The 17,003-nt window shown below is 41.2% G+C and overlaps 1 protein-coding gene across 1 annotated transcript; it reads right to left on the reverse strand.

Moving 5' to 3' along the window:
• Positions 1 to 10: 10 nt before the first annotated feature.
• On the reverse strand, positions 11 to 16,309 carry LOC122870587 (kelch-like protein 33). The gene is made up of 7 exons (XM_044184896.1): positions 16,245 to 16,309; positions 14,923 to 15,688; positions 11,240 to 11,682; positions 7,932 to 8,174; positions 7,454 to 7,704; positions 4,225 to 4,395; positions 11 to 3,451 (listed from the first exon to the last, which is right to left on the reverse strand). Exons 2-7 carry the CDS (start codon positions 15,683 to 15,685, stop codon positions 2,923 to 2,925), a joined length of 2,400 nt encoding a protein of 799 aa, XP_044040831.1. The 5' UTR covers positions 15,686 to 15,688; positions 16,245 to 16,309; the 3' UTR covers positions 11 to 2,922.
• Between the last annotated feature and the right edge of the window lie 694 nt (positions 16,310 to 17,003).

Genomic DNA, 17,003 nt, shown 5'->3' on the forward strand with positions numbered 1-17,003 from the left:
CAAAACACCCTTCCTTTCACTCTTCCGTGCATCACTCTGTCCACTATTTCATAACACCTGAATGAAATGGCCAAGTTGCAACATTTCATGTTTCATCTCCTTTAAGGTTCAGAGCTAGCCTCAAATTTCCTGTATCACTGAGCAAAAATTTACAAAAAACATGAGTCATATTTAAAGCAGTGAATGACGTAATGACATAAATGGACATAAAAAGATCTTAGCATGAGAACATCCTGGGGACAACTGTAGTACAGGAGTTGAGATTTTCCCATCAATCACATCTTAATTGACTGGTGGCTCAGTGTAAACTCCCTATCAAGAGGCCTGGCACTGTGAGGGCCCCCATTTGAATATCATGGCGAGCCTCCTGTTTCCTAAAAGGGAATTGGTTTTTGAATGATGTCCCTTTGGACTGTGTTTGAACCCAGCAACATAGAAGAGTTTGATGAGGAGCTAAAGAGTTGCTGGTGGCAAAGTTGTTTACACAATATTAAATGATGGGTAACAACATTTTAGAAGGTCTGAGTTTCAAAACTACTCCAGACTGAACCTTAGTGGAGGACCAATAAGATGATTTCAAAGCAGCTCTGCCTCTGATGTGTGAATAAGAAAAGGTCTAATCTCCCTTTTTGAGTCATCTTTTGTAATTATACTGCACTGAATTTTCTAATTTGTTTCAAGTGTCATGTCAAATTTTGGACTAATGTGCCCATGAAGGAAGAAGCAGGCTGGGCAGGAAAGTCTTCTATAACACAGATAAATCACTTATTAGTTTTTTCTAACATCAGGGCAATGGTTAGACCAATGATTAGGCCAAAGAGGAATCAGATGTCATGAACAAGAGTATCAATTTGCCTAATTTCCTTTCTACTCTGTTTAATCTTCATCTCTTTCTAAAATTGCAATCCTGAAAGCCAAAACGCTATAGGCTACCATTTTGATCACTGACTTTAGAGTATTGTCCTTTTGAGGACATTAGTTTCTAATAGAAAAGGAAATGCAAGAAGATAAAGAGTCAAAGAGCAGCCAGAAGAGAATATCTTAAGATTAGAAAAGACTATGAAGAATTGCATTTTGCAGTTCATTGTATTATCTTTACACCCATCTATGCAATACACACAGTTCTAACACTATCACTGATGACAGGAAGCCGTTTGTGAATGTGATGCATTAAATAGGAAAAATTGTTGTGCAAAGCAGAAGATTCATTGTTGTGGGTTGTGTGACCTCATTTAGCATCATTTTGGATTGAAGTGGTTGACTGAAGTGTTGGTGAGTAAAAATTATTTCACACACTTGAAATTTCTTGAGCTTTTACACAAATGTCAGTATATTACATTTGACGTCAGTTTCTGCTTTGGTGAATACAGTATGTTCTCATGTTTTAATCTTTTAAACTTTTATTTAACCACGTAAAAGTCTCATTCAAAATCTCCTTTTGGACACTGGGGTTCTCCTGGTGTTCACATTTACATAGCTTTGACCTAATTTAAACCTGATGACATCAAGATGAGATCACCAAGGATTATTTTCTCAGACTTAAGAAGGTTCTTCAGACCCAAAAAAAGACATTATATAACTGTTTTTACAGGCTGATGAGTCCCCATGACATGTAAACTGACACGGATGTGTAAAGTCAGCGGTGTTCCCCTTTAAGGGCTGTCTGACAGAGAGCGGATTTTTTTTAAATTTACTGACAGTAGAGAAATGACAGGAAATTAGGGTGTAAAAAGGTGGGAAACGACATGCAACAAAGGTCCCTGGATGGATGTCAAACAGAAGACTGTGATTTGGGTTGTTCCCTAATCATAACCAAGTGGTTATTATTAAAACCTTGACGATGAAGGTCTCCTGATCTCAACAAAGTAGTTATTTGAACCCAAACCATGATTTTCCCCTTAACCTAACCAAGTAATTGTTGTGCCTAAACCTAACCAAACCTTAAGCGTGTTATAAGAAACAGTTTGATTTTTGAAACAGTGAACAGTATATGTATCGTGTGCATGAACCAACAACGTTTTTTGGTGTTTAATTTGGAGGACTTGTTGGAACCCCTAGGCCACCAGGCACCCCCAAGATCAAGAAATGAATTTTCTATTTCCTACTATTTCCTTCAGGGCAAACCTAATTATTTCAATGTGAAGGATACTCTACGGTACATGTCATTTGACCAGTAACAATGTTGCTACTATACAACCTTATGCAACAAACGGTCATCAGGGCTGTAGAACCTGTCTTGGGCCATTGCTCTTGGTATTTTTCTTCTTTCATTTCCTACCCAGCGTTGCTCATAGCAAACTAAAGAGGCTGCTCTGCTTTCAGTTATCCATAGAGTTGCTAAAGTATTTATTACATGCACTGTTCTGCACTGTCATTTACAAGTGCAGTTAATGCTTATTTTTCAGCTGAGTTTCAGCTGATTGTTTAACTGTCTGGCTGCTACTTTACTGTTATGGTTCACTCTCACTGCTCTCATTGTATCGTTTTTGGCCACAGCAGGCAGCTGTTTTCAGTGAAAAGGCTCTACCCACTGTACACCACCTGCTCAGACAACAGAGACAACAGTATGGACAATACTGAATGGGCACTGTTTTGTGTTTTTAATCTCTATTTGGGCTCTGTCTTCTTGACTCAGTTTTGAAAACTCTCAGACTTGGTCTTGTCTAAGACTCTGCTAAAGTTGTCTTGACTACAGCCCTGCTGTCATTGATGTACATTCAGTGTGTTCAGTGTCTCTGATGTGCCAAATATAATCAGCATAGGGCTTGGTTGTCCTGTGGCACTTACCACTAGCTATGTATTAGAGTTCCTACCACAGAATTACATTCATCACATTTTGCTAAAATAGTTTTTTAAACGATAGCTCCTTGGGAATTTCTTGAGCCAGAACAAAAAAATCAACCAGTGCTTAAATGAAAGACTTCAGTGCTCATCAACCAGGTCAGGAAGCGGTAAGGAGCAAGCTGCCAGATCTGTGTATGGGTGTGGCATAGCCCCCAGGTTTTCCCAGCAACCCTCCATGGGGTCATAGCGATGCACCCACTTGGTATCCCTCGCTGTGCTTGCTGAAGACCCTCCCACCACGTATAACCGTCCATCAAGCACAGTTGCCCCTGGTGACAGATGAGGTTGAGGCAGGGCAGAGGTAGAGGACCAGGAGTCATGTATGGGGTCATACAGCTCACAGAGGAGTTGGTCTCCGAAGCCCATCCAGAGTGGCTGCAGCCCTCCAGCTACCACTAACCCTCTCCCCAAGGCTAACATGATATGGCCAGCACGTCCCGCTCCTGCAGTCATCGGTGCTCTGGTGGAACAGCCACGGGAAGGATGGTAGTGCCACATAGAGGGAAGGCAGCGCTGATGGGGGTCACAGCCTCCAGAGATGTAGATCTGCCCATCCAGTACAGCTGCAGCGTGGCCACAGACAGCTGTGTCCAGAGGGTGAGCCCGCCTGCCGGAGGGGGGGGGGAACCAAAGGTTACAAGCAGATTTATATCAGGGAAAAGTGATAAATTACTTTTCCCCCAAGTTCTCTTTAAGTGGCTTTAAAGTGAGATAGAACTTTTTTCCACATTATAATAAACATATTCTTCCTCTGAGATCCCAAGATTTTTATTAGCTATGACCGGCAGCTCTATAGCTCGCTCTGTCTGTTGGTCGGTCCACAAAAATGTCCCTACCCCACAGTTTTCACCCTAGGAGGCTGCAATTAAGCATGGAGGTGTGTGTGTGTGTGTGTGTGTGTGAAGGTGCGTGTTTGTATTCACGCCAATTGGCTAAAAGGGGGCGTGGTAATGGGAGTGATCTATTGCAAAGAGGTGCATGACTTCCAAATAGATTCACAGACTTGCACAAAATTTTGTGGAAATGTTGGTCATGAGCCAAAGGACAGCTGATTAACTGTTCATGCCAATTGGCAAAAAGGGAGTATGGCAGCGGGAGTGGCTTATAACAAAAAACACACCCCCAAACATTGTTGGTGCATATGCACAGTATTTTGTAACTGTACTCCTAATACAACGATTTTACAACATTTCAGTAGATTTTATGCCAATAAAGACTTAAAAGAGGCTAAATAATGTAGCTAGTGCTGACTGTATAACATCTAAGTCAAGTCCAGGTCTCTGAAAAGTGTATTAAAGTGCTAGAATACAGCTCAGACATGCCTGCTTCTTCAGGTTTTGTTACTATTTTCTGTGCAGCCCTTCTAGTGTTGTACTGTACCTCCAGGTGTTCTCCTCAGGAGTGTAGTACTCAACAGCATCCAGGTATTGGCTGTCGTCATGGTTACCACCCAGAGCGAAGACCTTACCGTCCAGACACACAGCAGAAAAGTAGTCCCTTTGACAGAGCATGTCAGGTAGTTGTTCCCATTTACACTGAGACAGGTCAAACCTATTGAGAGGGACCGAAACTGACTGAGAGCAGATGAAAGGACTCTAAATAGAAAACAAAACTTTATTGCAACATTCAAACACAGCAAGTGAGGATGTTTAGAGGAGTCTCCCATGCTGAAAACACTTTATGGCTGTTGTTGGCTAAACAATGCAGGAACAAGACCAATACATGATACTCATGTCTGTGAATTTACTTTTACAAAAACATTATTTTATAAGTAAAAATAACATTTAAAAAAAAATGGATTGTCATTGCAGTTTTTCCAGACTCTTTAACTGTAACTGTGGATAGTGAAAAATCAAACTGACAGTGACTGATGTTTGACACGACTGCAGACTGTACAAAACTCAGCTGCTAGGCTGTTAACCAGGACCAAGAAGTATGACCACATCACACCTGTTTTAGCCTCTTTACACTGGCTCCCTGTTGGTTTTAGGATTGATTTTAAGATCTTGTTGATTACTTTTAAGGCTCTTCGTGGCCTGGCCCCAGATTATATTTTAGACATAGTAATCCCTTATGAACCTTCACGTAGTTTGAGATCTTCGGGCAGGGGTCTCCTGTCTCATCCTGAGTCCAGGATGAAAACTAAGGGGGACAGAGCTTTTGCTATCAGAGCCCCGAGGCTCTGGAACAACTTGCCCGAAGAAATTAGGTTGTCTGAGTCAGTGTCTTCGTTTAAGTCTCGTCTCAAAACACATTTTTATCTGAAAGCATATCCTGATTTTACCTGAACTGGCTGTTTATTTTACTGTTTATTATATTGCTTTTGTGTATTTTATGTGTTTTATTTCTTTATATTTCGTCATTCACTGTGGTATTTTATTTTTCTTGTTGTGAAACACTTTGTACTTTGTTTTGATAAGTGCTCTATAAATAAAGTTTTATTATTATTATTATTATTATTATTATTATTATTAATATCTAACTTTGTTAGTGCTCAATGGCTCCCCTAAATGTCAAGTTTTGAAACTGTGAACTGTCCTTTCAAACATCAAGCTGAATGTTGCATAATCATGCTGGAAGGCAAGTTTTGGATATGGGGCACGTCAGGCGCTCTAATAAAATCAGGCAGCATATCTTTAAAATAAGAATGAAGTTACAATGAACAAATTCTGTAATGAAAAGTGTTTTAGTTTGGTAGATTAGAGTGTGTAGGAACAGACTGGAGGCTCAGCACTGACATCACACATGAGCGACTGATGGAAAACACCTGGGAGTTGCCAGGATCAGCAGTGGAGATGTTGAGTTGTGTCACACCGAGACAATCCTGAAAGGGTTACATTTTTTGGAATGTTGACATCTACCTTTTACCCATAAAATAATACATGTACTGCCTATTTTAAAATAAAAGTAGGCCTAATAGCCAGAGCAGCTATCACCACCAGCTTTGCAGGAGGATGTTGCATCACACATGTGACACAGATTCCGATCCTGCAACTATGAGTGACTCAAACCTGTTTTTCCCCAGGCCAAGGAAACAGAACACACGCATGAGCTACAAACAGGAACTTCCTCAGGGCCAGGCTGACATGCTAGGCAGAAGGTAGACCAAATCTCCTGCAGTGTCCTAATCTTTTCGCAGTATCACAGTATCTTTAAAGTTTTCCCTGTCTAAACTGACTGTTAAACCCTTGTGTTATTTATCTTTGTGTCTGCTGTGAAGAGTAAAACTGACATGCCAGTTGATAAATTATTTATTCAATTGACAGAAAATGAATGGGCAACATTTTTATAATCAATTAATTGTTTAAGTCAATTTTTTTTTTAACAAAGTGCCAACAATTCACTGGATCTAGTTTCTCAAATGTTAATATTTGCCAGTTTTCTTGGTCTTATGATATTAAACTGAATATCTTTGGGCTTTTGACTGTTGGTCAGACAAAACAAGTTATTTTAAGATGTTACCTTGGGCTCTGATAAATTGTGATGACATTTTTCACTATTTTCTGACATTTGATAGACCAAATTATTCATAAATTGAAAAATGAAAAATAATGGGCAGATTAATAATGAACATAATTGTTAGTTGCAGCCCTAGTGAAGAATTTTAGTGTCCCATCTCATTGCCATTTTAGAGACAAAAACCCATTTTCAGCAGCGCCAAGAGCGAAAAGTGGCTGATGTTATGCCACTAGTGTTCAGCGGCATGTGCCGATCCCAGAGTGGTTTACCGATCTGTATATCTTCTTACGCAAATGTGATGCCAATGAGATAGTTTTTCGACAAGCACCGCCGTAAATGGATTTTTTTCTTTCTTTATTGACAATGTTAGCACAACATATTGCTCAAATTGGACCTAACCCTAGCTAACATGGCTATTGTCGTTATGCCAATCATGTCTGTACCGGTAGAAATCGGCTTATGTACGGTGAAGTAACTCTGTCAAAGTATTTATGGTAAATAATAAATAATATGCCATATGTATGCCTGAAAACAAGTAGTAGGCTATTTCAGCCTATTATTTGGTTGGTCGGCTCAAAATTTCTGTTATCGATTAGTCAGACTGGCTACGGTGGCTAGGCTAACAATAGCCATATTAGCTAGGGCTAGCTCCAATTTGAGCTTTTGAGTACATTATATTACTTTACTGTCATTTCAAAAGCATATCGCACATATCACAACAACAGAACGACGGTAGAAACGTATACATTCCTTTCCATTTACAGCGCCATGTTGTGCTAACATTGTCAATAAAAAAGGGGGGGGGGGAAATCCATTTACGGCGGTGCTTGTCGAAGAACTATCTCATTGGCATCATATTTGCATAATGCATCAGGGGGCGGTGCTGGTGTGACAGCGGCTTACCCCATGAGCGGCACCTGCCGGTAGGAAACGGTGTGTGCCGGTGGAACAGAGCGGAACACCACTGTAGGATCGGCATATACCGCTGAACCACCAGTGGCATACCAGCAGACACTTTTCGCTCTCGGCGTCACTTTTTGGAATACATTTGATGATATTGAACATTGGCACAAAATAAAAACTACCAGCAGCTCTGTTCTTGGCCTTTTGGGAATCCTACTTGCTACCCACACCCACACACACACCCTACCTCAATGCAGACTTGAGGATATCCAGCGCTCCGTAGTACTTGCGTCCTCCCAGGACATACAGTTTGTTGTTGAGGAGACAGACGCAGTGTCTGAACCGGGCCGGTTTGGGGATATTGGCGAATGGCCTCCACTCTATGCTTCTAATCAGACCGGGTCCACGGTGGAAATGCTGAGCGAACCACAAGGTCTGGCTGGGAACTTTCTTCATGAATTCATCATCGACAGTGTCCCCACAGACCAGAACCAGGACCTAAACCAAGGTATGAGGTATTTCTAACAAATATATTTCTACGGAGAATTGCACTGGAAACATTAGAAGAAGTACAGAACATTTAAAAGATTGCTATGGCTTTCCTTTTAAAGATATTAACAAAAAATTTAGATTATTTTTAAATGCATTTTTACCAATCTCCACATCTCCATCTCGAGAAATACAATAATATGATTTTGCAAGTGCAAGGTAATTATTGTGAGTACCTGGTTTGGGGTGCGAGGTCGGCATTCAGGCCCTCTGTAATCCCCTTCCAGGAGGCTTTGGAGGGCCTTCAGGGAACCTCTGGCCCCAGGGCTCCTGCAGAGGAGGCTGCAGCTCAGAGCCTCCTGGAGCTCAGAGTAGCTGAGTAGGGGGAGGCGAACATGGTGGAGCAGGCCTGGCAGATCTGGCAGTCTCTCTTTGGGGTTGTCCTCCACCCAGCTCACTACTGCCCTGAACACCACTATCTAAGTATGACGGGAGAAAATCCATGTAATTTTACATGTTACTCTCATTTATCAAAATTTTACTGTCTTTTTCGTTGGAATTAAAGGTTTAAAAATTGGCAGGATAAGGTCCTGGCAAAAAGTAGGCATCAAGGATTCCCCGATTTTTTTAAATTAACATTAATTTAATGTTATTCAATAAATTGTCAAAAAGCCAACCATGCGTTAATAAAGTCCAAAGTGTTCTTTAGAAATTTCTTATTTTGTCTCAAAAACAGTTTAAAAAATCCCAAAAGTATACCATTTACTATGTTATGAAATGAAAGGAGACAAGGCAAATCCTCTCATTTCAGCCATTGTCTGCCAGAGGGTCTTTAATACATGTACCACCAGATGGCACCAAAGTAACATTTTCAAAATCTAAGCACAGTAGCTGGCAGCAATGCTGTACAATGGCCACAAATATAAAGTTGTACTAACTGTAATGTAAAAATAATTAATTACAAGTCATTGTCCTCCATTCCTAACCTTTATTTTTTTCAAATTACTTAAGAAAAAGTTCAAAAGTGCCATTTTTGAAATGCACATAAAGTATCAAAAGTAAAAGTACCGGTGCTGCAGAAAAATGTGCCCCTTAATATTATTCTAAATGACGTTATTAGATCCTCCAAAGGGTCACAAGATAAATCTGAGGGGTCGTGAGATGATTAATGGGAGAGGAAAGAAGAAAAAACAAAGTTCTGATACACAAATCTATATTGTATTTCTTTTATCTCATTGTAACTTCTGCTGTGTGCCTGACTGCTGACCAGGTGAGAGGACAGCTGATGAAACTCCACTCAAACAAGGCTGCAGGCCCCGATGGCGTTTGCCCCGGGGTGCTAAAAGCCTGTGCCCCCCCAGCTATGTGGAGTCCTTCAACATGTCTTCAACCTGAGCCTGAGTCTTCAAAGGGTCCCTGTTCTGTGGAAGACATCTTGCCTCATTCCTGTGCCGAAGACACCGCGTCCCAGTGGCTGCAAGGACTACAGACCGGTGGCACTGACCTCCCACATAATGAAGACCCTGGAGAGACTGGTGCTGGAACAGCTGCGGCCCATGGTCAGACCCCTCCTGGACCCCCTTCAGTTTGCCTACCAGCCCCGGCTGGGAGTTGAGGACGCCATCATCTTCCTGCTGAACCGCAAGCACGGTGAGGATCATGTTTTTTTACTTCTCCAGTGCTTTCAACACCACCCGGCCAGCCCTGCTGGGGGAGAAGCTGGCAGCAATGCAGGTGGACTACCTGACTGGCAGACCACAGCATGTGCGTCTGCAGCACTGTGTGTCGGACAGCATGGTCAGCAACGCTGGGGCCCCTCAGGGGACTGTCCTCTCTCCCTTCCTCTTCACCATCTACACCACAGACTTCAGCTACCACACAGAGTCCTGCCACCTTCAGAAGTTTTCTGATGACTCTGCTGTGGTGGGATGTATCAGCGGTGGTGATGAGACGAGTACAGGGCTGTGGTGGGGAGCTTTGTCTCATGGTGTGAGCAGAACCATCTGCAGCTCAATGCAACAAAGTCCAAGGAGTTGGTTGTTGACCTGCGAAGGGCCAAGGCACCAGTGACCCCGGTTTCCATCCAAGGGGTCAGTGTGGACATTGTAGAGGATTACAAGTACCTGGGAGTAAACATGGACAATAAACTGGACTGGGCTAAGAACACTCAAGCTCTTTACAGGAAGGGCCAGAGCTGCCTCTATTTCCTGAGGAGGCTGAGGTCCTTCAACATCTGCCGGACAATGCTGAAGATGTTTTATGAGTCTGTGGTGGCCAGTGCTATCCTGTATGCTGTTGCATGCTGGGGCAGCAGGCTGAGGGTAGCGGACGCCAACAGACTCAACAAACTGATCCGTAAGGCCAGTGACATTGTGGGGGTGGAGCTGGACTCTCTGGCGGTGGTGTCAGAGAGGAGGATGCTGGCCAAACTACATGCCATCTTGGACAGTGTCTCCCACCCACTCTATGACGTTCTGGTCAAACAAAGGAATACCTTCAGCGGAAGACTCATCCCCCCAAAAAGCACCACGGAGCGCCACAGGAAGTCATTCCTGCCTGTGGCCATCAAACCTTTTAACTCCTCCCTCTAAGTGTCAGTCTATATGACCCTAAGTCATTAAATTGGACATTGGATCATTAAAATCACTGCAGTAATTGAAAATATTGTGCAATATTCTCTGTTTAATACTCCGGTGCAATATACTCGGTTTTCAGTTTAATTTATTGATATTTATTCATACTTCTATTACTGCTGTGCAATGTCCACCATCTCATAATCATCTTAATAAGCTACACTTTACTTGACAGCACATGCACTATTACTTATTATTACACTGTACATACTTATCATCAACCGGTAAATCCACTTTGTACTTTACACTTATTTTAATTAATACTTATATCCACTTTGCACTTAATTTATCTTGCCTGTATTACAGTGTATTTGATTTTGATTTGCATAGTACTATTCCTGTGTGCACTAACGTGCAGCTGTAACAAAAGAGTTTCCCCTCGGGGATCAATAAAGTATTTCTGATTCTTATTTTTGCTGTTTTTGTGAAATATTGGATACTTTTATCTCTTTGAGCCTTGAACAATTATTTAAATGAAACCATCTGATTAGTTGGCAGAACTAGTAGTTTGTACAAAATATCTATTTGGTGTAAATGATAAACTGAACAAACATCTGAAACATGACAAGGGGGCCCAACTGCTTTTTTTGACAGGGGTCACAAGTCAAAAAGGTTGGGAACTATTAGTCTAATCTTTAACAAAGCAATTTGTAAATATGTGTTTTTATGTAAATATTTAATCTGTAGAGTAAGAGTAACTAGAGCTGTCAAATAAATGTAGTGGAGTAGAAGTATAAAGTAACATAAAATGGATATACTCAAATAAAGTACCTCAAAAGTGAACTTAATTACAGTACTTGAGTACATGTACTTAGTTACTTAGTGACTCAGATTCACAGTGAAATATTTTTCTCTTAAGTTAATCTGCAAACTACAGGTATTAAGACAGACAGAAATAAATAAAAAATTACCTCACTCTCTACACACAATGAGTCCTTCTCAAGCAATTTGTCCAGGAGGGAGAAGGGGACGTCCTTGAACTTCTCCCCAGCAGAGATGCACTGGAAGTGGGCTTTGATGTACTCCTCTGCAGGCTGCCCCAGATGAACCAGCCCATAGGTTTCAGCCAGGACCAACACGTCCAGACAGGTGCTTTCATCCATTCTGTCCCGCAGGAAGTCGATGCACAGCGAGAGCGCCCCCTGCAGCTGGAACTGAAACAGTGCATCTGTGAGCTCCCAAATCTGGCTCCAGCCCAGTCTGAGCTGACCCGTGTAGATGAAGCAGAGTATGGATTCGATGACCCGGGATGCCACGCCTCGCAGGCACACAACATCCTCACTGGACTCCCGTAACCCTCCGCAGAGCAGTGCCCTGAAATAGTCCCCACCTGCTGCTAATACCACACGGTGTGCTGAGAAAGGAGAAAGGAAGGATAAAGACACAGACAGATAGGCCTATGTGGAGGATGAGAAAAAGACCAGAGGCATTGACAAACAGGTGGAAGGCTTTTTCACCAAACCTACTCCAGAAATGTCAGTGGATGACTGTCTAAAAATGTTTCTTTCTGCAGGGCTGGACTAAACCACAAACTGTGACACCACCCAATGACAGCCCCCTGAAAAATGTCATGGACATGGAAATTTAGCCTGAAAACAGCTCATGTTGGGTCAGCATGTGTCATAGAGAAGTTATAGTAGGCAGGTTTTCAACCTCACGCAAAACATCCATTGAGTAAAGTAGTGTCTCACTGTTTGACTGGAAAAACTCATTCTCTTGTTGCTATACTATGTTCTCCTCCTACCTGCATACAACAGCCGATAGCAACAAATTTACTATTTTGGAAAAGGGTGACTGGGATATACAAAAACTCTAATTGAGGTGGAAGTACATGACAGGTTAAGGAGTGTTGGTGTGCGCCTAGAATTGGACACAATTGACAGTAGTGGAATGTCAAGTAGTCTACTGTACTTAAGTACAGCTTTGAGGGACTTGTTACTTGAGTATTTGTATTTTATGCTACTTTATGCTTTTACTCCACTACAATTCAAAGGGAAATTTTAGACTTTTTAATCCACTATGTTTATCTGACAGCTACAGTTACTTTGGAGATTCAGATATTACATACAAAACATTTGATCGGGTAATAAAATGTAATATAATTGTTAAGGCCCTGACACCCGGGCCGACCAGCCGTCGGCCAATATTGGGGCCGACGGCTGGTCATATGGGGGTCTGTAGCCCTAGTTTTTGTGGTGTGTTCCGCACTTGGATGTATAAAGACTGGATACAGCGCTGAAGGCAGTTACCCGTTCATTTCTATGAAAGCTGCTCAGTGGTGCATGAAGCCAAAAAAAAAAAGTTCGACTTCCCGGTATAAAATTACCAGCCAACAAGCCAACTGGAGACTACACTGCCGTGCCGACTAACTTCCGGTTTAGCTCTCCGCTAACTTGAATGGGGAAAAAATTATTTAATCGTGCGGCTCTACTAGACTTTTCAAATGTTATCTGACTAAATTCTGATTGTGAAATGATTTTGTGGGGGTTGTGACGCTCAAAAAAAATTTATTCACCATTTTACAGCCGCCATTGTGCATCACATGACGGACCTGGAAGTTGTAATTCCACGATTTTGCCACCATGTCAAATAGGCTTCAAAGCCCGGGGCACTTCCTGAGGGCTTGGTTAAGCACCGTTGGCACTCGTCGGCGCTCGTCTGCTGCTTTTCTGCCCGACTGGGCATATTGAATCGGTGGCGGAGGCCATTGGTCAGAGAAATCACTCTGTTTAAGTTCAGCTTAAGCGAATCAGTGTACGAAAAGATAAATATATTTAAATATCATTTGTGTTGTTGTTATTGTACTAACGTTAGCTGGCAAACTAGCATCTTGAATCCGTCCAGGACAGGAGATCAGACATGGAATCACATATTTTCTCGATTAGAAGCAGCTGTTTTACAGCGACGCACCAGTCGGCTTTTGTCGCTGCTAGTTCTTTGACATCGGTTTGGTGTGTCAGAGCCTTTATATCCTAAAGTACCCAACAGTATATAAAGTGATTAAAAGAGTAGCCTACTCCATCGATTTAGCATTACACGCCTATAACATTGTTGAACTCAAGACATTTTGGAAAAAAATATCAAAATAGAGGCAGCAGAACCAGACATGTCGTCTTTTTTATTCCAAACATTCTTCTTCCTTGTCAAAGCCTAGGGCCTACATTACCCAGGATGCAACTCAATTCAGTTGGAAATTCAATTTAGTGTTGTGTCGTTCACGAAAGTTTCGTTCAAAAGAACGACTTTACTGGGTGAACGACCAGACCTGATTCACTTCCTGAAAAGATTTGTTCATTTCTCAGTCAGTTCAGCTCTCAGTCAGTTGCAAGCAAACGTACAGGGATACACTCACTCACTGAGTGAGTGATTCAAGTCATTCATTCGCAGGAGGAATGGGATGTGTTCAAGACAGCAAATACACAGCTGATTCCAGTTGCTAACATTTGGCTGCAATGATTCAACACCACTGGTCTTGGACTGCATTCCAGATATGACAATATCCATTATTTTGTAAAAGTAGCAATACCACAGTATAAAAATACACTGTTACAAGTAAAAGCCCTACATTCAAAATCTTACTTGCTAAGCATTAGCATCAAAATATCCTTAAAATAAAAGTACTCAGTATGCAGAATGGTTATTATTATTGGTTATTATTCTGGTATTTCAGAATAATATACAGTATATTATATCACTGGATTCTAATTAGTGATGCATTAATTTGTAAGCATCACTAATGTTGGAGGTGGTAAAAATTTAAGTACTTTATATACTGCTGGGTACCTTAATCCATAATAATATATCAGAATTTATTGGTTGATTTATATGTTGCATTAATAATCTGAATCTACAAAGTAACCAGTAACTAATGTTGTCAAATAAACATAGTGTAAAGTAAAAATATTTGCCTCCAAAATGTTGTGGAGTAGAAGTAAAAAGTAGAATAAAATGGAAATACTCAACTAAAGTAGAAATATCTTTTAAATTGAACTTAACTACAGTACTTGAGTAAATGTACTTAATTACATTCCACCACTGGAGTTTATGGAGTGGTTACATTGTTGTGTTGCTTGCCTGAGACCAAGTTGTGACACAATATGAGAGATGGGATAGTATCATAGAGTGCATTAACAAAATTCCTGCATCTGCATATTTAAAATATTTTTGTATTTTTATTTTCCTTGTATGAGGAAGGAAATGTATTCAGTATGTTTGTCTAGCCTCAAAGATACACGCATACAACCGATTTAGTGAGTAACACTGGATGTAAACATTTGTTTGTTTACAAGAAAACTGCACAGGGCACCATTTAAACCTGGCTCAACTTTTGCTGCCATGCATCATTATCATCATCTGGCAATACACTGCAGTGGTATATATACAAATACATGTAAGTGCACATTCCTGGTAGATTGCTTTTTTGAGCAGTGTATGTGAACATCGTCTCACTGGTACCCGTAACAACATGCCCTCACCAACGCAGATGTTGCATAAAAACGTCACACTACTTCCAGCTTTGTTTTTTGAACAAACAACCAATGCTGTAGTTTTACTGGTGAAGACAGTCAAGAGGACTCCTTTGGTTGTATCTTACCTGAGTATCTCTCTCCACTCTCTGCTTGTATTGTGACATCACAACCAACACCTCTCTCCCACATGTCCTTGATGATTGCCAAGCTCTTCTCTCTCTCTGTGGCTGCAGAGGTTGTGACCTTTGACATGCACCTTTGCCACAGCCTCTCCATCTCTAGACACCTGCAAGCATTCAGTACCTCCTCCATTACCCCTTCCTTACTCAAGTCCATGGCTACATCTCCACAGTACGCAAAGTCTAGAACAGCCCTTAACCCAACTGGGGTCAAACGATGGGCTATTTCCTCCACTCTCAGCCTAAATTTTTGTTTTGAGCCAAAAAGTGCATCTGGGGTTTGACTGGCAGCTGCCAGCACAAGTCTGTGAGCTTGGAAGGAGTTGCCTTGGATGGAAAAAATGCAGTCTAGCAGTAGTTCTTCTTCCTGAAGGCTATGTAGACAAGTGAAGAGGCTCTCTGAGTGTGAGGGAAGGATGTAAGAGAAGAGATCTGAGTCCTCGGGGAGAGATGAAGGGTGGTGAGGGTGACAGGCTTTAGAGTCTGGCATGTGCTCTAATTCTGTGTCTGTACCACATTTATGGTTTTGTAAGAGACTTCTTGGTCTTCCTTCCTGCCCATCTTCATCTATATCCATTTTACTTTCTCCAGAGTTTCCTCTTCCTTCTCCAACTCCACCTCTTTTAATTCCTCCTTCTTTTTGTTTCTCTCTATAATTGGTTGCTGTGTCACCTGGCCCACCTGCTGCACGATGCAGACCACCAGACATTTTCTGTCAGATTGCATTGTACAAGGACAAAAGGGGAGAGGCAAGATAAGGAATGAACAGAGACAGTGGGGAGGAACAGTGAACACTGCATTCCTGGAAATGTCACATGCATAGTCACTGCACTTATTTTGACATCAGACATGCATAGATTGTCCTCGTGATCCCTTTTACACTTTCTAAACATAACCTCACCTACAAAATAATCCGTTAGCAATGTCATTATGACAGACCCTCCCAAGTTCACAGGAGGTTACAGTAGTCACTCTCTTTTAGCAATGCTGCAAGAGTTGGATGTGTCAACACACAAACATCGCTCTGTTGCGCAATCCTGATTATCTGCATGGCCTTATACACAGAGGTCAATATATGAAGAGTTATATCCAATTTTGAAAGTGAAAAAATTTGAAAAGCACTCAGTATCCCTACAGTTTGCCAGATCAGAGACATGGGATACACCAGCACCACACAGTCTAACTATTATAAGTGGATATTATAAGTGGAATCTTTTTACAAATGGTTAATATCTCAATTTGGAACAAGACACTGCGTAGACACCTACCTTAGTGATTCCTCTACCAGTGTGGGTGTAACAACTGACTTTGACCAGGGCACAATGGCATTGTGAGCATGTAGGGTGCAGGAGGCAATAGAGCAGGTTTAATAATAGCTGCATACTGGCACTGGGAATAATACACTGCAAGAAGTTTCCACCATTACAGAAGTCACTCAGTATGGAGTCTAAAAAGCCTATTCATCTTAAACCAAAGGGAAAATGGATTGACGTAACTTAAAAAAATAAAATTGAAGAGATTACATTTCATTATTACAGGAGTAGTCAGCTAGATTTCAAAATATTTTCAAGAAAAATACCTAATCAAGTTTAAGTGTAGGGGACTATAGGGGATTTCACCTACCCGAACTCCTGATAATTCCTTTGTTCATGAATTATTAATTTTCAAATTGTAAGGCATGAAATTGATTAAATCACTTATTGGGATTTTTTTTTTTGTGAAATGTCAACATCAACCACAACACAGGCTTTTACATGTGTATGTATGTTAGGAGCCAAATTCTCATTGTACCTCACTATCTGTTGTGTACACTGTTTAAAATGAAACAGTTATTAGCTAGTTTTTGAATAGATACTGATTGACATTGTTTTGTGTCTTTAGAGTGACAATTTCCACTTCTAGAGCACTACTTGACGTAGTAAACATTACTACGTCATGTACAGTCAACAAGTCTTAAAAAAACATAGGTTGAGTCAGCTAACAAAAACTTTTCAGCTCAGCTGTTGCCTCATCTCAGAACATTTTAA

This window comes from Siniperca chuatsi, linkage group LG22 (genome assembly GCF_020085105.1).
Source record: "Siniperca chuatsi isolate FFG_IHB_CAS linkage group LG22, ASM2008510v1, whole genome shotgun sequence".
In the NCBI taxonomy this organism is placed as follows: domain Eukaryota; kingdom Metazoa; phylum Chordata; class Actinopteri; order Centrarchiformes; family Sinipercidae; genus Siniperca; species Siniperca chuatsi.

Excerpts from the sequence above, each read along its gene's own strand:
- LOC122870587 (XM_044184896.1), bottom strand. The coding sequence starts at position 15,685 with ATGTCTGGTGGTCTGCATCGTGCAGCAGGTGGGCCAGGTGACACAGCA. Across the intron at positions 11,683-14,922 it reads GAGTGGAGAGAGATACTCAG|CACACCGTGTGGTATTAGCA; the intron begins GTAAGATACAAC and ends CTCCTTTCTCAG. Across the intron at positions 3,452-4,224 it reads CCTGAGGAGAACACCTGGAG|GCGGGCTCACCCTCTGGACA; the intron begins GTACAGTACAAC and ends CCCCTCCGGCAG.